We start from the raw sequence: 23,878 nt of genomic DNA on the forward strand, positions 1-23,878 counted from the left end.
GCCCTGGCCGCCTGCACGTCCTGCTCCGCCCTGGCCGCCTGCACGTCCTGCTCCGCCCTGGCCGCCTGCACGTCCTGCTCCGCCCTGGCCGCCTGCACGTCCTGCTCCGCCCTGGCCGCCTGCACGTCCTGCTCCGCCCTGGCCGCCTGCACGTCCTGCTCCGCCCTGGCCGCCTGCACGTCCTGCTCCGCCCTGGCCGCCTGCACGTCCTGCTCCGCCCTGGCCGCCTGCACGTCCTGCTCCGCCCTGGCCGCCTGCACGTCCTGCTCCGCCCTGGCCGCCTGCACGTCCTGCTCCGCCCTGGCCGCCTGCACGTCCTGCTCCGCCCTGGCCGCCTGCACGTCCTGCTCCGCCCTGGCCGCCTGCACGTCCTGCTCCGCCCTGGCCGCCTGCACGTCCTGCTCCGCCCTGGCCGCCTGCACGTCCTGCTCCGCCCTGGCCGCCAGAAAGGCCTGCTCCGCCTTGGAGGCTTCCTGCTCCAGATCGGCCACCCCTTCATCAGCCTCCAGGGCGCCCACCCCCCCACCCCTTTGTTGTTCTACGGCGCGAGGTCGCGCCTTGTTGAAGGGGGGCGTTATGTCACGTTTATTATGGACTTTGTTTGTTTTCTTCATCTTATCTCTGTGTTCAGTAGTTTAGTTCATCATCATTAGTTCAGTTCTGTCACCTGTGTTTAGTTAATTAGTCATTGTTCATCATCATCATCACCTGTCGTCACTCGTTATCATCTGTGTATTTAAGTTCCTGTCTTTCACCTTTCAGTTGTCGGTCAATGTTTATGTTACTGGGTATTGAGTGTTACTCTTCAGCCTGTACCAGTTTTTTGTAAGTTTATTCTAGTAAAAGTTTGATTTGGAGAATTCTGCCTTTGCCATTCTTCACCCGCACCTGACCCGTGACACTGCCACTGATTGGGTGAAACAAACTCAAGCCTCAAATGCCTGCCCTAAACACACGTGATTGGTTATGCTAATGTTGCTAAATGTATATGTATTTTTTACTTGGTTTCCTTGATTTTATTCCCTGCATAATAAACTAGGATAAAAAAAAATACACTTCAGGGCACCTTGGTGTTTACTGTAAACCCACTGCTGTTCAATTTCTTCTCTAAAAACTGAAATCACATCAGTCATGCTGACATAAAGACCAAGAAGCTGCTTGCCAACTTCAAGATGTTGATTTATGCTGGAGAAGATTAGCTTTAAGATTAGCTAAAAGCTTTAAACCTTCCAGACAGGAAGGGTATTTATAAGAGGAGTGACCAAGACACCAGTCACAACACTGACAGTTTGGAGAGTTCTTTAGTCTGAAATGAACAAAACATCAGAGATTTGGCACATCTGCAAGGTAAGAAGAAAACGTCAGCGTAACCATGATAGAAATGATCATCCAAAATCTACCGGTTGACAAATTTATACCGGTTTATTGTGTCTACTCTACGGTATATTGTCCCCCCCTTGAGAACCAGAATAGTCAAGAATTACTCCAAGGTCTATTTGGCACAAACCATTTACAGCTCTACAGGTAACACCATGATGACCAATCATTCTCTGGTGTTGTTGTCAGCTGGAGGAACTGGAATTTTATTGAGATCACAAACAACGTGAAAAAAGGCACATTTTTCAGCAGGACAATTGTCCAAAGCATACAGAAAACTATGAAGAAACAGGCTTGAATACATTTGAACATCTATGGTATGACCTAAAAAAAACTGACGTATAGGATCTCTTTATCCAATTAGGTAGAGTTGGGGCAAAATTTGCATAGAAAAATTATCAAAGATTTCACAAACTAAAGTGCAAAGCTCCTCCAGGCAAAGAAAAGACTCAAAAAGAATGAAAGTCTAAGGCCTTCATCCTTGATAAATGAATAAAACATTTTTGACATTTTTGATTACCTTTTGATTACCTATAATACAACACATTTATGCAGGAGATCTTTAAACACCATAGCCACAAAAAGCTACAGAATAGGTTCCAAATTGAACCCTTACCCTCGCCCACTTAAAGATACACTTTGATAACCTGACAGTAGTGAATCCTTCCTAGCTTCTCAGACCTTGAGGGGAGGACTCTGGGGACAGAATGAAGAGAGGAAACAAGCTTCTGATGAAACTTCTGACAAAAGGTCCAACCTACATTCCTCTTTTTTATAAAAGAGGGAATCCCAGTGAGAGACAGAGCTAGTGTCCCTCTGGGTCTCTAAAAGAGTTCAGATACTCTTACATAGGCAACAACTCCTGAGCAAACAAGCTTTTAAGAAGCTACACACACAACCCGTTTCCTGCTGCAAGTTCTAAAGAAACTCTAAATCATTACCGGCTCATACATATCACACAGGACATTCTTTTTTTCTTTTTTTCTTTTTCCTCTTGTGTCTTTTTTCTTTTTCTTTTTCTCGTAATCCTTTTCAAATGACACCTCTCGTGGCCATTAATGAGTGTTCGTTCATCACATTCATCCTCTCATCTGCTCTGTTTATCTCCTCTCTCAGCTAGTGAATAGAAAAGGTTTTAATTAGAAGAGCGTCTTGGATAGTCACAATAATAATAATGGCTTAATGAATTCTGCTGTGGTGATATGGCCCTATAGAGACACCCTATAAGTACAACATACCCTGGGTCCAAACTTAGCTTCTCATTGGGATTGGGAAATTGGGAAAATTTAGCATCCATAATTATTTAACATAAGTTGTTTTAAAATGAGAGTGTCAGCCAAATGTAAATGTTAATATTTTTTTATGCTAGATATAAAAATGTATAAAACAAAATCATTTTTCTTTTATATATATTTATGTGACACAATGTGATTAATTATACGTACTGTGTCATCACAGAGACCATTTCTTAAGTAGACATTTGTATGTTTTTGATTACAATCGTGCAGGTCAGACAATCATTCTTAGTGATGCACAGAAAATTTTGGCAAACAAAAATACCCGTACAGAATTTTCAGTTGAGGCTAAAATGGTTTTGGAGGGCAGAAATCATTGACTGAACAGTAGCGTTTCTCTGATGGTGCGTTTTGACTGTGTCATTGTCTGTGCACAAAATGTGGATAAGCTACAACAGGCAAACATGTCAGCTGTGTTGATGCTAAAGGGGCTGAGTTGACGATATCAATTTCATTTTAATCGATCTCTTTATTTTGATGAACTGAGATAGTTTAGTCTATGCTGTTCTCAGTTGATGCATAAACAAAAATATTGCAGCGTGCAAACCATACAATAATCACAATAAGCTTTTGGCTTTGTTACTTTTTATATAAAACAAGTAAAGTAAAAAAAATCATAATATAATAATATCGTTTTGATGCTCTTTAAGATTTTGTTTGCACCTTGGAAATTAGGTTTTGATGTGGCAGTACAAACTTTATAATCTATCCAAAACGAAATGTTGTCTTTCATACTTCGTCTGTAACATATCGTCTTTTATAATATAGCCTATATTAGGGCATAAATGTTAATTTGCAGTTTAAAATGTTGCTTATACAAAGACATTTTATTTCAACGTATTCAGTCGATTTTTACTCATCTCAGTAGGCAATAGATATTTCATTCACACACACAGACACGCGCGAGCTGTAACGTTAGTAAACAAACGCATGCACATGTGCCGTTCATTCATTCAAACACAGAAACGCGATTCAAATTTAAACAGTCTTTTGCGGATTACAGACACCAGTTCATATCGCGATTAGAACAAAGCACTTACTGATGATCTGCAGCTGGATCCGTTGTTCGGCTACTCCAGCAAGTTTGAGGTAAAATTTCCAGGATAATCACGATATTATTAGCAGAGCTATTCCTCACAGCGAGTGTGTTGTCCAGCTGTTGTGGGCGTTGACTGGTTTGCATGTGTTGCCTCAGATTATCTGTGTTTGAATAGCGCGCGCTCTCGATGGGCGTGTCACATTAGCGGAGTAATGAGGTGCCAGAACGATAATGAGCACAGCTGATCTCTCGCTCTTTTTATATAGATTACATAAACAGAGAATATTTGTTTTAGATTTGAATTAGATAATTTAAAACTACACACTTAAATGATTATAGAGATATATAGCTCATGTCTGAGTGAATAGTATTCGCTGAGTTTTGTTTGAGTTTAGAGAAGTGCTTCAGAAAAAAAGTTCACGGAGACGGAGAGACATAAAGCACTCCCTGTTTACTTTCTTTATTTTACAAAAGCACAATGTTTTATTTCGATTGTAAGTGGATACATAAAAAAGTAGACATTTAACAGCTTATTTTTTCATATTTCTTAAGTCTGTATGACCAAAACCGACGGAGTATTTTAGGTCTATTTTGCTGCTATGTAAAAAAAAACGAGCAAAACGCGCCCGCGCGTTTGCCGACCTCAGGGGGTTAAGGTGGCGTGATAGATCGCTGTAGCTCACGCACATAAACGGATCATCTCTTCCTCTTCACTAGTTATAGCACGAAATAAACATGAATGAACATTAGAAGGTACATCAGAAATGTATTGTGTCTAATGTAATCGCTAATTAGGATTGTTCCCTAACTTTCGCCACTAACTGAAATAAATAAGTTGTAGTTAAAGTAATACAATTACTAAAACTAAAATAAAAATGAAGCTGTATGGAAATATAATAATATAATAATAAAAATGACAAAAGCACATAACAAAATGACTCAAATTAAATTGAAAACTGAAAATATATTTAAAAAAGAACATAAAGAAGTACTAAAATATCACTGGCATATACTACATAAACAACATGTATTCACATACAAATTTTCAAAAGCACATGCATACAGTATATGTGCATGCCATACACCATCTCACTGAATCCATAATCCCATCCATCACTGCGCTCAGAGTTTTCTTGTTAGAGCTCCAATATCCCACCCATTCAACACCACCTCCACCTCCTCAGTCTCTGCTTTCACCTCCCTCCCACTCTCCATGTATCTCCACTACACCCTTTCTCTTCTCCTCTTTGTGCTAAAAACAAAAGCTAATCATTGCCACCTCTTTCATAAAAGCGCCCATGTCACATACAGTGAACAATCACATCTGTCATGGAACAAAATCTATCATCTCCACTAAACGTGAATACTGAGGATATGCGTGGAATAGAAATTAATGTTCTTGAGTTAGGACGGCTGGACGGTGGCTTAGAAAGGCCTTTTTTTTCTTCACTGGGAAGCACAGAACAACCTGCAATTTACATTTAGATGGAACTGAACGAACTCTGCTCAGCCAGCCACGAGTGGGAGAACGCTCATCTGGAATTATTTAAATATTTCTCCTTTTTTTCACCTTAGAAAAAAGGGGGGAAGAGAGAAATAGAAAGGTAGAAGGAGAGAAAAAGCGAGAAGAGGGAGTTCAGTGGAATTCATCATGCATTAAGATGAAAAAAGTGCAAAGCTTTGAGTCTTGACGAGAAAGATGGCAAGGTCAATTAAACTGTTTATCCATTTAAATATCATGTTCTGAAGCCACAGACTGAGTGCTTGACAATAACATTAAAACACTGCAGTAGGGATGCACAATCAGATAAATAACCAAGATTACAAATTGTGAAAATTGTCTACTTCTTAGGCATCAAAATATCTATTTACAGTATAATGTGTGTTTTAATGACAACCAATGCTAATGCACGGGTTGTAAGTGGTCTAACTCATAAATGTTTGTTTTATTTTACATTTATGCATTTGGCAGAAGCTTTTAAAGCAACCTGCATTCAAGGTATATATTTATATTGATCAGTTTATGCATTCCCTGGGAATTGAACCCGTGACCTTAGTGTTGAAAGTGCCATGCCATGTAGTTGTACTTCTAATTTATGCTTTACTTCTAATAGCTTTACAACCAAAGCAAAAAAACATTTATTTGCAAATTATTTGGATTCACTAGAGCATATGTACCGGTAGTTTCATTTAAAACATACACACTACAATATGCACTGCCAGAGAGCTATGCGACAAAACTGCAACTCTCCTATTATAATCATAGTGTAAATCAGGCAAAATATGAATAACACAGTTGTGCAGTAAATTCTGTTAAAGTTGAGCGGTTAACAATCTTCTTGATTTACAGCAATATATAAAAAGCAATTAAGTAATTCAGGAACACAGTTCTCAGCTTAGAGATATATAGCATAAAGAAGGCATGCTAAATAAAACAATGCTCCATACAACATAACACAAATACAAAAAGTAGTTCAATTCTATAAATCACAATGAATAATCACGATTATAATATCAAGGTAAATAATCAACAATTATCATTTTTGCCACACAGCCCTGGACTGCAACATTTAAAAAGGACCTGTTTAAAAACGATAAAATTTAAAGGTGTATAAGGCAACAACAAAACATTTCTGTGGTGTGTACGTGTGTAAGAAGTGAAGAATGTGATAAGAGAAAAAAAGACACAACAACATCCTCCTTATCACACTCTCCAGGCTCCAAAAGCTTCTCATCATTGAGTACGCAGCCTCATGGCAGAGCCAGCAGAACAGCACTGACCTTCACACACACATACAGACCAGAGATACAATAAGGGCCAAATAGCAATGCTCTACGTCTACGCAAACGCATAAATGCAAAGGCTTTTAGCTACACAAGCTCAATTTTACGCATTAACACATTTCAAAATGCGTCAGAATGCAACTATGTACTCGGTTCCATAATAGGAATTGGAGTGATCTGAATAATTGCTAACACTTTACAATGAGGTTGTTTTAGTTAACATTACTTAGTTAACATGAACTAAACCTGAACAACAGCTCTGTTCAGCATTATTTAATCTTTATTAATGTTACCTTGTACATATTGCATCTCTTGCTGTGTAACACACGAATAAAGCTTATTGGTTCTTGCCGAAGCTCAGACGTGCTGCGTAACACACGAGAATAAACCACATTGGTTCCTGCACGTCAAGCGAACATGCTTGAGCTTCTGTTTATCATAACTGATGTGTGAGTTAATGAATGTTTATATGTGAATAAAAGCCTAAATTAAATCTGTTCATCTTTTATTGCGATCGAGGCTTGTCAGAAAATTTGGACTAAACCGCTCCATATGGATTCGTTTCACATTCTTTTTATGAACTTTTTAAAGCGTCAAAGTTGTAGCGGCATAGCTGTCAATGGAGGGGAAGAAAGCTCTCAGATTTCATCAAAAAGATCTTCATTTGTGTTCTGAAGATTAAGGAAAGTTTTACAGGTTTGGAACGACATTAGGTTGAGTAATTAATGACAGAATTTTCATTTTTGGATAAACTAATGCATTAGTTAACATGAACTAACAATGAACAACACCTGTATACAGCATTAGTTAATCTTTAGTAATGTTAACTTGTGCATAGACTAATGTATCTTTACATTAAATGCTTAAATAGTTAACATTTGTTAATGCATTAGTGCATTAGAAATGAACAACACCTGTCTTTACAACATGAATTAATCTTGGCTTATGTTCATTTCTACTTTTAGATTTCTTAACATTTGAGGTGCATGCTACTTAAAGCATTATTTACCACGAACTAACAATGAACAACACTTATGCACAACGCACAGCACTTTATTAAAGTTACTTAAAAGCAATAAAGCACTTTTGTGAAGCTCACTGATCAAGTAGAAGCCATTCAGCCAACATCAGTTAATGTGTTTTTAATGTTTGTAGGCTTTTAACTAACATGATTTATCTTTAATAAAGTATTTATTATGCATTTTTGTGAACCTTTTTATCAATTTTGAGAGCCATTTGGGTGGGGTGTTATCAAGACGGTGGTCACAAAGAGGGCCGACTTGCCTAAAAAAAAGGACTAAAAGGCTGTTTAGCATTCTACTGCAAAACGTCAAGAAGCATGTGAGCATTAATCACCGTGACTGACCGACTTACTGACTAATCACTCAATCAACTGATTAGCTGATAAATGAATAAATGCAGATTAATGGTTTTCTGATGTGGCATTATGGGTATACTGATCAAGCTGACTGAACAAGTAAAAGCACAGCAGAATAAAAGACTGGATGGATGGATGGATGGATGGATGGATGGATGGATGGATGGATGGATGGATGGATGGATGGATGGATGGATGGATGGATGGATGGATGGATGGATGGATGGATGGATGGATGGATGGATGGATGGATGGATGGATGGATGGATGGATGGATGGATGGATGGATGGATGGATGGATGGATGGATGGATGGATGGATGGATGGATGGATGGATGGACGGACGACTGACCTGTGGTTTAAGCAGGGGTAAGCGGATGTGAGCGAGAAGAGCAGGAAGCTGTGATTGACGGGTGGTCACGTCATGGCGGACCCAGCTGAGCAGTGCTGTTACCACAGTTTCCTCTTCTGGAACATTCATGTCATCAGAAGCTAAAAGCTTCTCTACCTCACATGCGGGCAAGAGAAGAAACTCCTGATGTCTCATGACCTCCATGAAGTGCTCCTAGGGAGAGGGAGAGAGAGAGAGAGAGAGAGAGAGAGAGAGAGAGAGAGAGAGAGAGAGAGAGAGAGAGAGAGGAGAGGGAGAAAGAGATTATCTAAATTGGTTGATGGAACCAAGGATGTGGCTGTCACAAAGTAGAGCATCACAGTATGTGTGTGTGTGACTAATGGCATTTCAGCATAGCAACGTACAAAATACAAAGTGAATGAGCACTCTCCTATAAGTCAATTTGACAGATGCCATCTAACAAGAGAATAAATGGAAATACACATTTGAATGGTGGATCAGTGGCACGTGATGTTTAGATCAGGTTCGGGATTGTAGATGTTTAGTCACAGCAAAACAATTTTTGCAGTGCAGCCCTGTTCAATAACTCAATCAAAATTCTAGACAGATGATACAGGCTACATGATGTGTATGTATATCTAAAAACACACACATATAATATATATAAATAACATATATACAGATTATTACTTTTATTCAGCATTGATGCAGATGCAGTAATAGCATTTATAATGTTACAAATAGCTATAAATGCTAAATTTATATGGTTTCCACTAAAATATAAAAGTAGCACAACTATTTTTAACATTGATAATAAATGTTTCTTGAGCATCAAATCATCATATTAGAATGATTTCTGAAGGATCATGTGACAATGAAGACTGGAGTAATGATGCTGAAAATGCACCTTTGCCATCTCAGAAATAAATCACGTTAAAATATATTAAAATAGAAAACCATTTTAAATTACAATCATTTTCTAAATAATACTGTTTTACTTCTTTTGATTTTACTGCAGCCTTGGTGAGCACAAACAACCCCCCTCTCTCTCTCTCTCTCTCTCTCACACACACACACACACACACACACACACACACACACACACACACACACACACACACACACACACACACACACACACACACACACACACACACACACACACACACACACACACACACACACACACACACACACACACACACACACACACACACACACACACACACACACAAATGTTTATTTATTGGTAATAACCATAACATTTTATCCAAGCTTATTGATGTTTTTAGCAACTTCATATGACACAGCTATTGTATATTTGTATATACAGTATGTGACGTGTATATGTTACTAGCAATTACACAGCACAGACTAGTAGTTATCAACTGGCTTTGCTTCAGGACCCAGAATTTTCAAGTGTATTCTCTCCCCTTTTAAAAGCTGATAACTACTAGTCTGTGCTGTGTAATTGCTAGTAACATATACATTTGAATAACATATACTTTTAAAAGCTGATAATATTTATTTACCTATTCTTGTAGAACAGACCTGCTAACATGGGCATCCCTGGTATTACAAAGTGGACAAGAGAACTGGACATCATCGCATTGTTGGGGAATGGGGGGATACAATAAAAACAAGGGCAGGAAAGCCAGATAGGAAACAGAGGCACTGATGGAAAATGGAAAACAAGTTTTCACTGCAGTCTCCATGACAACCCCCCCTGTTGTGAACTGTGGGCGGGCTATTATGGGTTATATTTTCTTGAATGAGTTTCCCTCAGGAGCAGTGAAACATCAAACGCTGAGCGGAACATTTGCGAAGAGGAACAGTAGCATGTCCAATTAAACACACTCGGCTCGTTCAGGGAACTTTTTCGGCACCAGTGCTTCCACGCCTGTTAAATTGGGCTCAATTGCTCACTCATAAACCCACAAAAAAGGGCACAGACAGCCAGATGGACACAGACGCCTATAGATGAATACAAATACACACACTCACTGAGGCAGCCGCCCACATAGATGCAATACAGAACGCTGAAGGACGTACAAAAAAAATACGCAGCGTGTCTGTAACTTTAAGCATATCATATGCTGTTGCGTCCACACACTTGATAGTGTCCTCTAATTCACTTCCAAGTTTTAACTCGGTGAACTGCGGATGATAAATCTTTCAGTATTCGTTTTGGTTGGGAGGCAGACAAACAAAGAAGAATGAAAGGAAAGTGATAAAAGAAGAAAAAATTAGGTTTAGTATCCAGTTTCCAGGAGCAGGAACTCCTTTTGACTTTGCCAGCATATCTTTTGCACTAATTAAGTGAGCGTGTAACTCTTCTCAATGTGTGTGTGCTCACCATGGTGTAGTTGTGTGCCACCTTATGAAGGTCCAGGCAGCCCTGAGCATCTGCAAAGGACCGAATGCCCAGACAGTTGGAGGGATGGAGTTGTTTCATTAGATAACTGCAGCAGGCCTGAACCACCGCAGACAGCTGCAGAAGACATGAAGCCGACAACAAACTCTCTATAGTGTCCTCTCTCAACTCCAAACGCCCTGTAGAAAGAAAGACTGAGATCAGGTCTGCAGATCTGTTAACAAGTGCTTATTGGTTTATTTATTTAGTAAGTATAGTACCATTCAAAGGTGTGGAGTTTTTCACAGTTTGCTCTTGTTTTGAACATTGATGATAAGAAATGTTTCTTGAGCACCAAATCACCATGTGTATGATACAGAAAGATTTCTGAAGGATAATTGTGACACTGAAGACTGGAGTAAGGATTCTGAAAATTCAGCTTTGCCATCACAGGAATAAATTACATTTGAAAATATAATAAAATAGAAAACAGTTATTTTGAATTGTAACAATATCTCACAATATTACAATTTTTACTGTAATTTTCATCAAATAAATGCAGCCTTGGTGAGCATAAAGAATCTTACAGAGCCCAAACTTGTAAACAGTGGTGTATCAGCTAATATTGAATATATATATACTGTATAACAGCTGAAATTGAATATTTAATTGCGCATGGTAATTTTCCATGTTTAAGTTAACACTACATTTGTCCTCTAACATTCAAATTAAAACAAATCTTTTAACTTAAAATGTACAATTAATCACAATAAATTATTAAAATGTAAAAACTGTTAAATGTAATCTTTAAAAGATTTCAAAATGAATATCAGTCCTTCAGACTTTTAAATGCAAAACATTACACCATTACAATTAAAAGCATTTTATTTTTAAGTCCATTTCTGTTTTGTTTTTGCACAAAATTGTATAAAATTTGAATATCAGCCATAACATCAAAATCATTTCACCCACAGATTTCACTTATCTGTAGGCTATCAGCTAAAATTTGAATGTGCATCCTTAGTATGTGTACATGTAAATATATCTAACCAAACATCTCTTCCAGATAAACACATACCTGTGTAAGCGTACTGTACCAAGACCCATAATGCATCTGGGTCCACACCCTCCATTTTGATCTCGTCTTGCTTTGCCTCTCGGACATCACTGGTGAACATGGCCGCAAAGTAATCGGACACTGATGAGAGAACCAGTCTAAGAGAGAAAGACAGAGAGAGAAACTGAGATGACACAATACTGTATCTCACTGAGTGCCCACATGTTTTACATGCTCTTGTTTTTTCACAGCATATACAGTATGTCTCCAACACAGTAAATCGTGGCCAGGTTGGAGGTAGCTCGCCAAGATGTACTTTTCATCAGAGTAAGCTACTATAATCTGCGTCCCAATTCAGAGATTTCATTCTTCGAAGGCCGCGTTCGAAGGCCGATTTGCGTCACCGCGACACTACGAAGGCAGTCCCATTTCGAATGCTCCTTCTAAAGCGGCCTCAAAATGAGTCCTTAATTTCCCGGGCAATGAAGGATACAACAGATGGGTCCTTTGTGGCCTAGCCTAACACAGAATTTGGGGGTTTTGGGTTTCAACTTACTCAAATAACAATTGATACAAATGTAAAAACAAAAAAGCAGTTATAATGTCTTACTAAGATGCAATTTTATATCGTTTATACTCTTTATTATGTACCGAAATGGACCACGGTGAACATATTTAGACCTGTTGTGAAGTGAGCCCTGTTTTATTTTTAGACAGTTGAATATAACATTTAAAAAAGTTCAGTACAAACGTTTGTCAACGACAGCTGTCACAGTTGCTTGGCGACAAGAACAATCGTCCGTAGGCTAGACCGTCCCATTTACCAAAGCTCGGTCCGAATTTCTCTGCCTTCGAAGGCGTAGCGAAGCCGTCCTTCGAAGAACGCAGCCTCTGAATTAGGAATGTCTCACCCACTCCAATGTAAATCAAGTATTTATTTGACATATCGGCATTAAGGTTGTTTTTTATTTGTTTATGAACATGTAATTACAATATAACAGAATAACAACCAACAATTAAAAAAAACTATCATGACGTTGAAGTTTCAGTCAAGCACATCCTCACGCTTTTACAGCTACAAGGCAGTTTTAAAAAATAGCATTAAATTATTTTAATCATCATTAAAACCGTATTTGATTATTGTGATCTGAAAAACTCACAGTATATTGTCCAGCATTAAACAAAGTTAGCAAACTTCTCGCGCATACAGGCGCAGCATTGCTGAGAGAAATTATATGAAAGAATGTATGAATGAATGAATTAAATGAATGTATCTCAAAGGGGTAACCAACTGTCTTCAGAAAGCAAGACCTCGCGCTCGTGTGGCACTGCCGACAAGTCTCGGAAATTAGATAAGTTTTGTCCCAAGAAGTTGCAAGATTTGTCACTAGGCGCTTTCTTGGGGGGTTCCATAAGCACCACCTGCCAGAGAGTGGATTTACATTTACATTCAGCCTGTCTGTCTCTTTTTTTTCAGACCAATACAAAAATCAGTTACAATTTTTATTTTTGTAGGTGGAAAATTAGCTAATGTGCATTCTAAAAATCTCAACACTTCAGATAATAAGGTAGCCATGTAGAATTGTTTATGTTTATGAATTGTTTATGGAGCAGATAAAATGCCTATGATTTATCATTTTGACTCATCCATTTCATGAGGTTTATCATTTTATATATTTTTTGTCAAAACTTTGAACATTTGAACATGCAGTTCATGTTAGTAGATAACACGTTATGTTGTAAGGCAAAGTGCATAGCGCTGCTAATTTTATTTATTGTTTGTTGGTTTTCAACATTAAAACTTGGTGTGAAAATGATTTCAGTGTGTAGTATCAGTACTTTTTTTAACATTTCCAGCACATTCTAACAATACGTGATTACCGTGATAATTTTAGTCACTTAATCGTGATGTGAAATTTTTCATACCATTTCATCTCTAGTTATGATGCACTATAATAACAACTACAGTATAATATGTAAATAACTGTTTTCCATAAAGAACTGTATTCTGTGATTCAGTTTTTTTTCTCTAACATTAAATAAAGGGTGACATGTATAACTCTTTCAGGTGTATATCAGTTTGGATTGTTGTTCATTTGAGAGTTGACTCAGTATTGTATAAAATCAGTAGCTCTCAGCCACTTTCCTTTTTTGAAAGTGAAATAAGTTTGGAGACCCCTGGAATAAACACTTGTGTGCTGTACGTTACAGCATGATAAAAAAGAGGGGGGGGGATAGACAGAAATGAGAAAAAGAGAGCGAGTGTGAGAGAGAGATTACTGTAAGAGACAGGATTTGAGGATCTGTTAACTGAAGCATGGTAAAATGAGGATTTCCTATTCAAATCCAGCTCTGCAGACAAAGATATTCACATGCACACACACTCAGTCAAAGCTTGCGGCTTTAAATCTATTAGACTCATAGCCAAAATGCTAATTACTATATCAAAGAACTGAGAGTGTGTGCGTGCTTGTATTACAGCTTGAAAGGAAGGCAAAATCTGTGAGGTTTGTTTTTGTTTGCTTTACGTATTAAGTTACTAAGCAATTTTATTGTTCTGCTTGCATGAATGCTGGTTGTTTAATAAGATATAATAAATATTTGATGAGTCATTTCCATTATATATACACATCAAAACAGATTACCAACTGACAACCACTTAACTTTAAAAATGCAACATCCAACACTTAACTAGAAATGAATAAAAGATGATTAGCACAGAACACCACTGATATAATCTATAGGGCTGCCCTCGACTAAAGATTTTTCAAGTTGACTAGTAGTCGTTCATTTAAACGATTAGTCGACTAATCGCGCATTTATAAGCCATAAGCCATAAATCATAATAATGAGCCTGTAATTGCCTATATATTCGCCTAATCAGCGGTCAAACGCACGCATAAAGCTTGCCACAGCGCACCGACAAACGTAATGATTATGAGCGTGTCGTGAAAAAAACAGAAGGAGACTGTCTAAACATTTAAATAATTTTGATAATGTTTCCTGTGTTTTTGGCAGCAGAGATTAAGTCACGATGCTGACTTGTCATCTCCGTAGCTTATGGACGGGAAAATTCTGCCATCCTTTACCCACCCTTATGTTGTTCCAAACCTGTATATATTTCTTTCCTCTGTTGAACACAAAATAAGATATTTTGAATATTATGGGTAACTAAACAGTTTCTGGTCCCCGTTGACTTCCATAGTAGGAAATAAAATACTATGTAAGTCAATGGTGCCCCACAACTGTTGGGTTACCGACATTCTTCAAAATATATTCTTTTGTGTTCAACAGAGGAAAGAAATTCATACAGGTTTGCAACAACATAAGGGTGAGTAAAGGATGACAGAATTTTCATATTTGGGTCAACTATCCCTTTAATTACTCACCCTCATGTCATTCCAACCCCGTAAGACTTACGTTCATCTTCAGAAAACTAATGTTTGTGAAATTGAAGTTTGTGAAATCTGAATGAATGAAATCTGAGTGATCCGAGTGAACAAATTTATCTTAGTTTGGAAACATACAGAAAAAAAAGTAAGCATGATGGTCCGCACATAAAACTAATATTCAGAGAGTCATATGCAGTTTGTACAAAAACGTATGTCTGAGATCATACGAATTTATTTGAATTAGGTCTGCACAATTTTGAAGAATATATGTGTAAAATAAATTTCAATTATATTTAAAATGGAAAATTATTACTACCAAAACATTTTCACATTCTTTTTGTGAGAATAATTTTGTTTTACTGTAGCATTACATAAAAAGTGTCATTTTAACGTCAATGTAAGCAGTGTCTGTGTCGTCCAAAAACCTAGACTTTTGGATTATTAATATCACGCAGTTATCGCAAGCCATTTGCATTATGCATACCACAATATGTACATTTGCGATATTTCGATATATCGTGCAGCCACAATGTGAATTCATCTAAAACAATTGCCTTGAGAGGGTGTTGCGCCTCACACTTCAAAACTGGCTCCTGTTAAGCGAGTACATGCAAACGCAGAGATATGGAAACACATGACGCTGGTAATGGTGAATACTCAAGAACTATGGTGAAAGGAAAGTAATGAGGCGAGAGAATAAAAAGAAAGAAAGGGAACTCAAATGAGGCTTCAGGAGTGAACGTACATTAGAGCCTGTGAGACTCATTTAGCAGCAGGACTAACACTCAGCATTTGCCCTCTGCCACTTTCCTTCACTCTCTCGTATGTTCTTTTATGAGCAGACTGCTTTTAAACCTTTCACTTTACACACAATAATCTCGCGGTTCTCTGCTTCTTTTGCTCATATTAGAGTGTCACTGGATAACCGATTCAGCTTTTTTGAATGCTCTTTCTCATAGCAGCCTGAAAGCCTGTGTGCTAAAGCAAGATTTTAGGCTTGCATTTTAGGTTGCAGATGGCGTTCTAGTTAGGAAAAGTACAAAGGCTATTCACTACAGTGCATGAGTGTGCATTTGTGCATCATTATAAATAAAACACCAGCAAAATCTTCCAGCTGCCTGAGGCAGCCTTGCAATCAGCAGAACTATGCCATCAACAAACATGTGGAAACGACACAAAGAAGAGGGCAAAATAATGAAGGAGAAAATAGGATGAACAGATTAGACTGATGGAATGCCAAGGTCTTGCTATTTAAGGGTGATTCTTCAATTAGAGGAATTTTTCTGTGCCTTTCTATGATTTTGAAGTTGGGCTGTCAAAGGTAACTTAACACATGACATGTGATTAATACATTATTAATGCATTTATTCAATTTGACAATATAATGGCTACATTTTGTTTTGTGTGTTTTCCAAAAACTGTGTGGATCGGAACTGACACACACAAGTCCCTATAGCAAAGCATGCATTTAACAGTAAATGATAGAGACAGACCATCTATATGGGTAATTTATTTATAAATCAATAACAAATGGGACGTTTAACAGAGGTAAAGCCATTTGCACTCTTTGTAGAATTGAATCATCAACAAAGTTCCTCCCACGAGTGAAATACTGTCATGCATAGAGATGTTAATGTGAAAATTAAGTCTAAAGAAATTGTGAAAGTTGATTTATTGAATTACAGCACATTTGCATTATATTCAGTGATTGCATTTCCTTGTTGTTCTGTTGATTCAGAAATACAGAATCTGCCATTTTCTGTACGAGCGAAAAAAATTTATTGCAAGATCTAATTATTACATATAGGCCTATTATTTAGTTTATTTTGATAAAATAACTTTGATAACTTTGATAACTTTAATTCAGAAACAATAATTTCATTTTTACAAGTTCAGAATTAAGCTAGCTAACTTGTTGTGTTGTTGTGTTATGTAGTACTGTATACTGTAAATCCAATGTTTTCACCTAAAAACTGAAGCATTTTCATTAACATAACAATATAAAAATACATATAAAATAAAAAAATATTTGGGTGTGCATAACTTGTGTATGGAGGAAAGACCTTTGATGTACTTGATGCACTGAATTGACATACTTAAAAAAAATTACAAACTCTCTAAGCTGGATTTAGACCCTAAGAAACTAAGCTGGGAAAACATTTTGGAAAAATGTAAAAACAGCATGAGTGGAAATCTGTGGAACGGGGGTGGGGGGGATACAACAACTGTGTCTGAATCAGTCCATTTTATTTCACTTTAATAACAGTTAACAGTATAAAATATTCTTACATGCAACAAAAGGCAAAAAATATATTTTGTAACATAACTTTTGTAATTATGTTTTGTACAATCACAATACATTACACAAATACACACACAGATCATTTGATTTTTGTAATTGAAAGCAATTGAAAGCAAATTGAAAGCAAAAAGTCATCTGAAATAAATTCAGATTGAATTCAATTCAAATTCATGAATTCATTTGCATTTGTACTCTGCACTGAAAATATATGTGAATGCCTTATTGAATTTTCAATAACTTTTGATACTTGTATTCCACAACATTGATTAACAAATACGTTTAATCGGTCAACACACACTTCTGCCCTGATTTCTTCGAGGGTGACATGAACGTTTACACTACGAACGCAATCCGGTCTTAATGCATTTTTGACCTCTGGAAGTGGTCAAAAGTGGACAAGCTCAAAAGATTTTAGAGTCTTTAGTTTACACCTGTATTTAGCGTCGTCCACTTGTGATCCGATCGACCAAAACTCATCTTAATACCAGGTGTAAACAGGGCCTCACATGATAAATGGTTTTTGAACACCTGTCTCTCCCTATCAGCATCACAGGGGAATCTCACTTGTCAAAGTCCAAAGTCTCATGAATAATATCGAGATCTGATGTATGTGTTCAGTGCAGTCTATCTCTAAAACATGAATGTCACAACCACATGACATCCTCTCAATATTGATTTCAAACCAAGAAGATGAAAATAGTCTAAAAAAAGAACCCTTAAAGGAACACGCCACCGTTTTTTGAAATAGGGGTTATTCACCGTCTCCCCTACAGTTAGGCCCCATTTACACTGCATGGTTCAAGTGACCCAATTCCGATTTTTTTCCTTTCATGTGGCACAGATCGGATATGAATCGGATACGTGCATTTGCGTCTGCCATGTAAGCAGACAAATCGGATATTCCCCAGTAAATGCGAGTCGTACGTCATTAAAAAGGGGACATCAACTCAGATGGACACCAACTGTGATCACATGACTTATCAATGGTGCGATGGAGGACGAAGGCTCAACACAGTGGAGTTTTTCTCCACCTTACGAGACCAATGTTTTGCTGACCTTTGAAAATAGTGCGGAAAGTAAAACACTGGATAATTAGAAATGTACGGATGAGCTCCAACATCACCCGAATCCGCAGCCAAAAACAAATCATCCACCCGCCACTCACCCGCAACAATAATTTTCTCTGATTTAAGTATCCGCACCTGTTGGTCAAATTACTAGTTTTCTTATGTGTTGTAACGCGTGAGGATAAATTGATTATCATCACCTTCAACGGCGGACTCAGCAACGGTTGATGCGTGCATCTCTGGTATAATACACTGATGAATGAGTGCTGCTTTTAAATGAACATTTCTTTAAAACAACATTTATTTGACAGAATTTCATTTCTTAATGGCATAAACAGGCTTTACTCCCTTGAAACTTAAACTGCAATGGAACATGCTCATATTTTAGAGAATGCAGTTAATATTTTCGTTAATAATGATTTATCATATCCACCCGCGACCCACCCGAAATTAATCAGAATGTTATTTTTATTACTGGACATATCGCGCTGTTTTACTTAATTTTCCAGGTCAGAACGTCTACATTGGTTTGTTTCGGCAGTGTATTTTAAATCACTTTATTTTACAGTGTATTTTAATCACTTTTAAAAGATGATGTAAGTGGGTCATCAAAAAAACGGATATAGTCAGCAAATCGGAATTGGGCATCAAGACCTGCAGTGTAAATGCAGCGTTAGATAAGTGGGCAAATGCATTTTTGTCTCAGTGCATGTATTGTCTTAGTCTGGCAGCCCCGCCGCTAGCTTAGCTTAGCATAATGAGTGGAATCCTTTGTTGCCGAATAGCATGTAGTGAGTAAAAGTGATCCAAAAAAAAAAACAACGAATTACTTCTTGTGGCCTGCGCAGAGGTATCAGGCGTGGTGATTGGTTCAGGTGTTGCGTGATATCTCTGCGCCCAAGTAGCGCCCAAGTAGCAGTGCTTCACCCCAATATAGTCCCAAGTCAATATCTGCCTAGGAATACACCTAGTCTTAATCTGTATTGCTATTTGTCATCGTTGTGAATACGCGGCCACAAGTAGTAATTAGGTTTTTATTTTTTATCACTTTTACTCACGACATGCTATCCGGAAACAAAGGATTCCATTCATTATGCTAAGCTAAGCTAAGCTAGCAACATCATATTAACGGCACTAATTTTTTTAGCGCGCGATTAACGCAGCGCGTATTTTCAGTTTGACCCGTGACCCAACCCCTAGTTTGAGAAATAGAGATACACAGTGTTGCCAACTTAGCGACATTGCAGACACCTTTAGCGATTTTTTTCTCTTCAATAAAGCCCACAAACCTTTAGTTTCTGAGAATCGCCGGTGCTCTCCCAGCATGCGCGCACCTCTCTCTCTCTCTCCCTCTCCCTCTCCCTCTCCCTCTCGCGGTAGAGAGGAGCAGCGCTTTAATTCAGTTAAACAGATATTGTGTTGCTTCTCTAATTTTACACGCACTTATAGCAGAAATAACAGCACAGATATTGTCTTTATCTTATTTTTATTTTTATTTATTCATTTATTTGACATGGACATTGCAATTAAACATAGTACAAAACAAGTCTGTGACTGATGCTATGCAAAAGGAGTTTATAGCTACTGCTAATTTTCAACTCCAGTCCATGGTTGGGCCTTTACACTACAACATTTACTATTTCATCTTAAAAACATATCTACAGACACACCATATAAATCACTTACATACACAAACCAGCTAACTACAAATGGGTACATTCCTGTTTCGATTTCATCCAAGACTTAACTCGAGAAGTAAACATTTTAAGCTCAGTCATGGTTTTAAATTCAGTGGGTAATGAATTCCACAACTTTGCACTTTTATATGAAAAAGCAGACTGACCAAATGAAGTCTTGCGGTACGGAACTGTACAGTTGTTATTGATAGAGCCTCTGGTGACTCTATTGATGCTTTGTCTCTGCATAAATGAACTGAGTGGCTCAGGTGCTATATTATTGAGACATTTGAAAGTTAATTTGAGAAAACATAAATCACTAAAGCTTTCAAAGCTTAGCAATTTATACTTCTGGAGAATATTGCAGTGATGGTAGCGAATTGGCTTCTTATCCATAGTCTTTATTGTTTGATTATATAATGACCTGATATGTTTAGTTGCTGCAGGCGTGGCCTGTGCCCATGCTGTCATGCAGTATGATATATGAGAGAATATCATAGCATGCATGTACAGGAGGGCGGCCTGGTTTGGAATATATTGTCTAATTAGTTTGAAACAGTTTAGATTACTTTGTATGGTTTTTGAAATTTTCTTAAGATGTTTGTCAAATTTTAATTGAGGGTCAAGGATCAATCCAAGGTATTTAAAATCTGTTACCAATTTTAAAGCTGTATCTTGCAAATTAATCTGAAAATGTTGTTTCACATCTTGTCTTTTAATAGAAAAACACATTGCTACAGTTTTAGTTGAATTTATCACCAACTGATTTTGAATGAGCCATTTACTGACCTCAGCCATACAAGTGGTCAAAACCTCCGCTGACTGTTCCGGTGACTTAGCGGGTGCATAAAAAACAGCATCATCCGCATAAAGTTGGCAATTTACATCCGGGCAGATTTTTGGCAGATCATTTATAAAAAGACTAAACATCAAAGGTCCCAGCATAGAGCCCTGTGGTATACCCCTTTGAATGCGTAAGAGTGGTGACTTATCCTGACCAACCTTAACACACTGATGTCTGTCCTGAAGATAAGATGTAAACCAGCTAACTGTCTTAGCAGAAAAGTTAAAGGATGTTATGTGTATTTGATTTCATCAGACGACAGCTCGATTATCAGGATTGTTGTGCAGATTAACATCTTTGAAGGGAGAGCTGGTTATGTTTAATGGGTCGCGTTTCAGTCACTATTTCATATTCATTCCGTTGTTTGACAACAGAAACAGTAAAATATACCAATGAAAACAGTTTTATTGAGAATTTAGCTTCATCAAAATGGGCACAGAGAGAGACAAACTAATGTAATAATAAATAATAAATGTATATTTAGCATTTTCAGAAGAGCTGCCCTGTCATGCAAAAATCTAAACATGTTTGTTTTAGTAAATTGCTGCAAAGAAAGAGAAGTAATGCGAACCTGGTATTTCTTTGTTCTTTCTTCATGTGTCTCATGGTGCGTTCACACCGGACGCGAATAGCGCGTCAGGCGCGAGTGATTTCAATGTTAAGTCAATGCAAAGACGCGTTACACGCATTTTACGCGCGTAACGCGTCTTTGCATTGACTTAACATTGAAATCACTCGCGCCTGACGCGCTATTCGCGTCCGGTGTGAACGCACCATAATAGACATGAACAAGTTCTTTGAAAAACATCTATGACCTTTGAAACATGTCTCGTCTTCATGCTCTATGTTGACTATGGTTTCAATAATATACATTTGCATAAAGCATCCATATTTATCCATGCCCATAATGATTAGAGTATAACAAACTTGAAAAGTATTAATTTAAGGTACATTTAGAACAAATAAAAAATGTGCGATTAATCGCGAGTTAACTCATGGCAATCATGCGATTAATCGCGATTAAATTTTTTCATCGATTGACAGCCCTAGTAAAGTTACATTATGTTTTTGGTCCAAGAAACATTGACTAATATTATAAAGAGAGACCCTTTTATGATTTGGTCAAATCTCGACCAACATTTACATCCTCGTGTCCATGTACTGTAATAATTGCAAACACAATCCAGTAAGCAGACAAAGACAATGCAGTTTATAACAGAGAAGACACACATCTACTCAACTCGTATAAATTTAGTTTTCATATGTTGTAATCATACCTTGTTCCATCTCTATAACAAACACTCCACATACTCAAAATAATACCATCAGAGTTTTAAAAGTCCAAAGTTTTATTTCAGAAACGGCAATACTTGCTGACAATGAAATGTGCTATAAATGTGCCACTGCTGCTACATTCAGCAGTAAAATGTAACTACCATCACTCATCTCCAGCATCTCCAGGGCATTTGTGATTCAGCATGAACTGGATCCACTCAGATCTTGTGTCAGAGGCCCAAGAAAAACTTGTCATTGGATTTACTAAAGTTTGTGCGGTTCGGTTTGAGGCCATTTGGTTCAACATTTGGTTTGGTTATATGAATCATTTGAATCATGTGTACAGTTTTTTTGTTACCTGTGAGCCGGTATTCTGCGGTCTCCGACGAGAAGGACGACATCACAGAGTTTCCTGGTCCTCAGGTAGGCCTCCATGCGTCTGAAGGTGTGTTCAGCGTGACTGTGTGCCTGGAAATGTTCATCTGACACACACGGCTCCATCGACGCACATGAGGACAAAGTCGCACTGCTGTTAGAAGTCCTGAAAACAGTCAATCAGAACCAGACTTAATGAAATGATGAGTATGTGTTCATTATAGTATTTGTTCACATTCGTTTTATTAAGTATTATTAATAAAAAATCTTTCATATATTGTAAACAAGGAATTCACCAAATTCTCCATCTTGCTGACTGATTAAAGCATAAAAAAGTATATAAAATAATTATTAATATATTAAAATGAAACTTCACAGCACGCTAATACAAATTTTAGTTCTTTTTTTTTTTGCATCTTATGGTGCTTGAGTGGTTTAATAGCACTTGAATGAATGATAGTGTGATCATATACAGTAGCGCAGCCAAAGGATGACAAAAAAAATGGATGTTACATTAACTGTGTTAAATGTATTTAATGCGTTAAACTGAAGAATAAAATGTATCACAAAATGAATGCGTAATTTTGACAGCCCTAAATAATAAAATATTCAAATTTCAAACAGGGTTATAATCGTTAACTAAAACAAAACTATTAAAACATTTCTGTTAATTGAAATGAAGCTGAAATAAAATAAAATATTAATATTAATGAAAATAAGAAATAAGAAAACAACAAATAACTGAAACTGAAATCATTTTAAGTTAAATGAATATATATATAATATAATATAATATTTAAACTGGAAATCTAAAATATTGATTGGTCATTTTTGTAATTTTTTTTTTATATAACTCTACAGCAGAAATCAGAAATATCTAACAATATAATATATTTTTTTAATATTGTGTTGGCCAATAGGGGGCCTTTGAGTAAAAGGATGAGAACCTTTACAAAATTATTGGTATTTGAGGACCCCCAAGTCCACCACAAAGTACCAGCCTCTCTGCCAAGTCCTACCTCAATTCGAACACTAACTTATGCTTAATTGGTCAACAATATCAACAGAACAGAAACAAATTTCTTTTTAGAAAAAAAAAATCTAAACCATTTTAAATGGAGGCATGAGCTTTCCTTGCAAAATTAATGACACGCTTAAAATTACACACACATGCACACGATCAATGGATGGATAAATATAGAGGGCTTTAGAGAGCTGTTAGTAATTAGCTTTGATGATGAAGCTGCCATGAAATACACAAAGCAATTTAGCCGGTTCCCAAACGGCTGTCGTCTCTACTGCCTCTCGCTCT

At 37.3% G+C, this 23,878-nt stretch overlaps 1 protein-coding gene across 2 annotated transcripts in view; it reads right to left on the reverse strand.

Moving 5' to 3' along the window:
* klhl5 (kelch-like family member 5) overlaps positions 1-23,878 on the reverse strand; it is a 61,458-nt gene that overhangs the window by 11,338 nt on the left and 26,242 nt on the right. For both annotated transcript variants that reach the window (XM_079615141.1, XM_079615140.1), the window contains exons 2-5: positions 22,550-22,732; positions 11,657-11,793; positions 10,582-10,778; positions 8,226-8,438 (exon numbers count right to left, since the gene is read on the reverse strand). In XM_079615141.1, the coding sequence (XP_079471267.1) occupies positions 8,226-8,438; positions 10,582-10,778; positions 11,657-11,793; positions 22,550-22,692 (690 nt within the window). In that variant the 5' untranslated portion in view covers positions 22,693-22,732. The remainder of the gene's footprint in view (positions 1-8,225; positions 8,439-10,581; positions 10,779-11,656; positions 11,794-22,549; positions 22,733-23,878) is intronic.

This window comes from Phoxinus phoxinus (genome assembly GCF_949152265.1).
Source record: "Phoxinus phoxinus genome assembly, chromosome: 6".
In the NCBI taxonomy this organism is placed as follows: domain Eukaryota; kingdom Metazoa; phylum Chordata; class Actinopteri; order Cypriniformes; family Leuciscidae; genus Phoxinus; species Phoxinus phoxinus.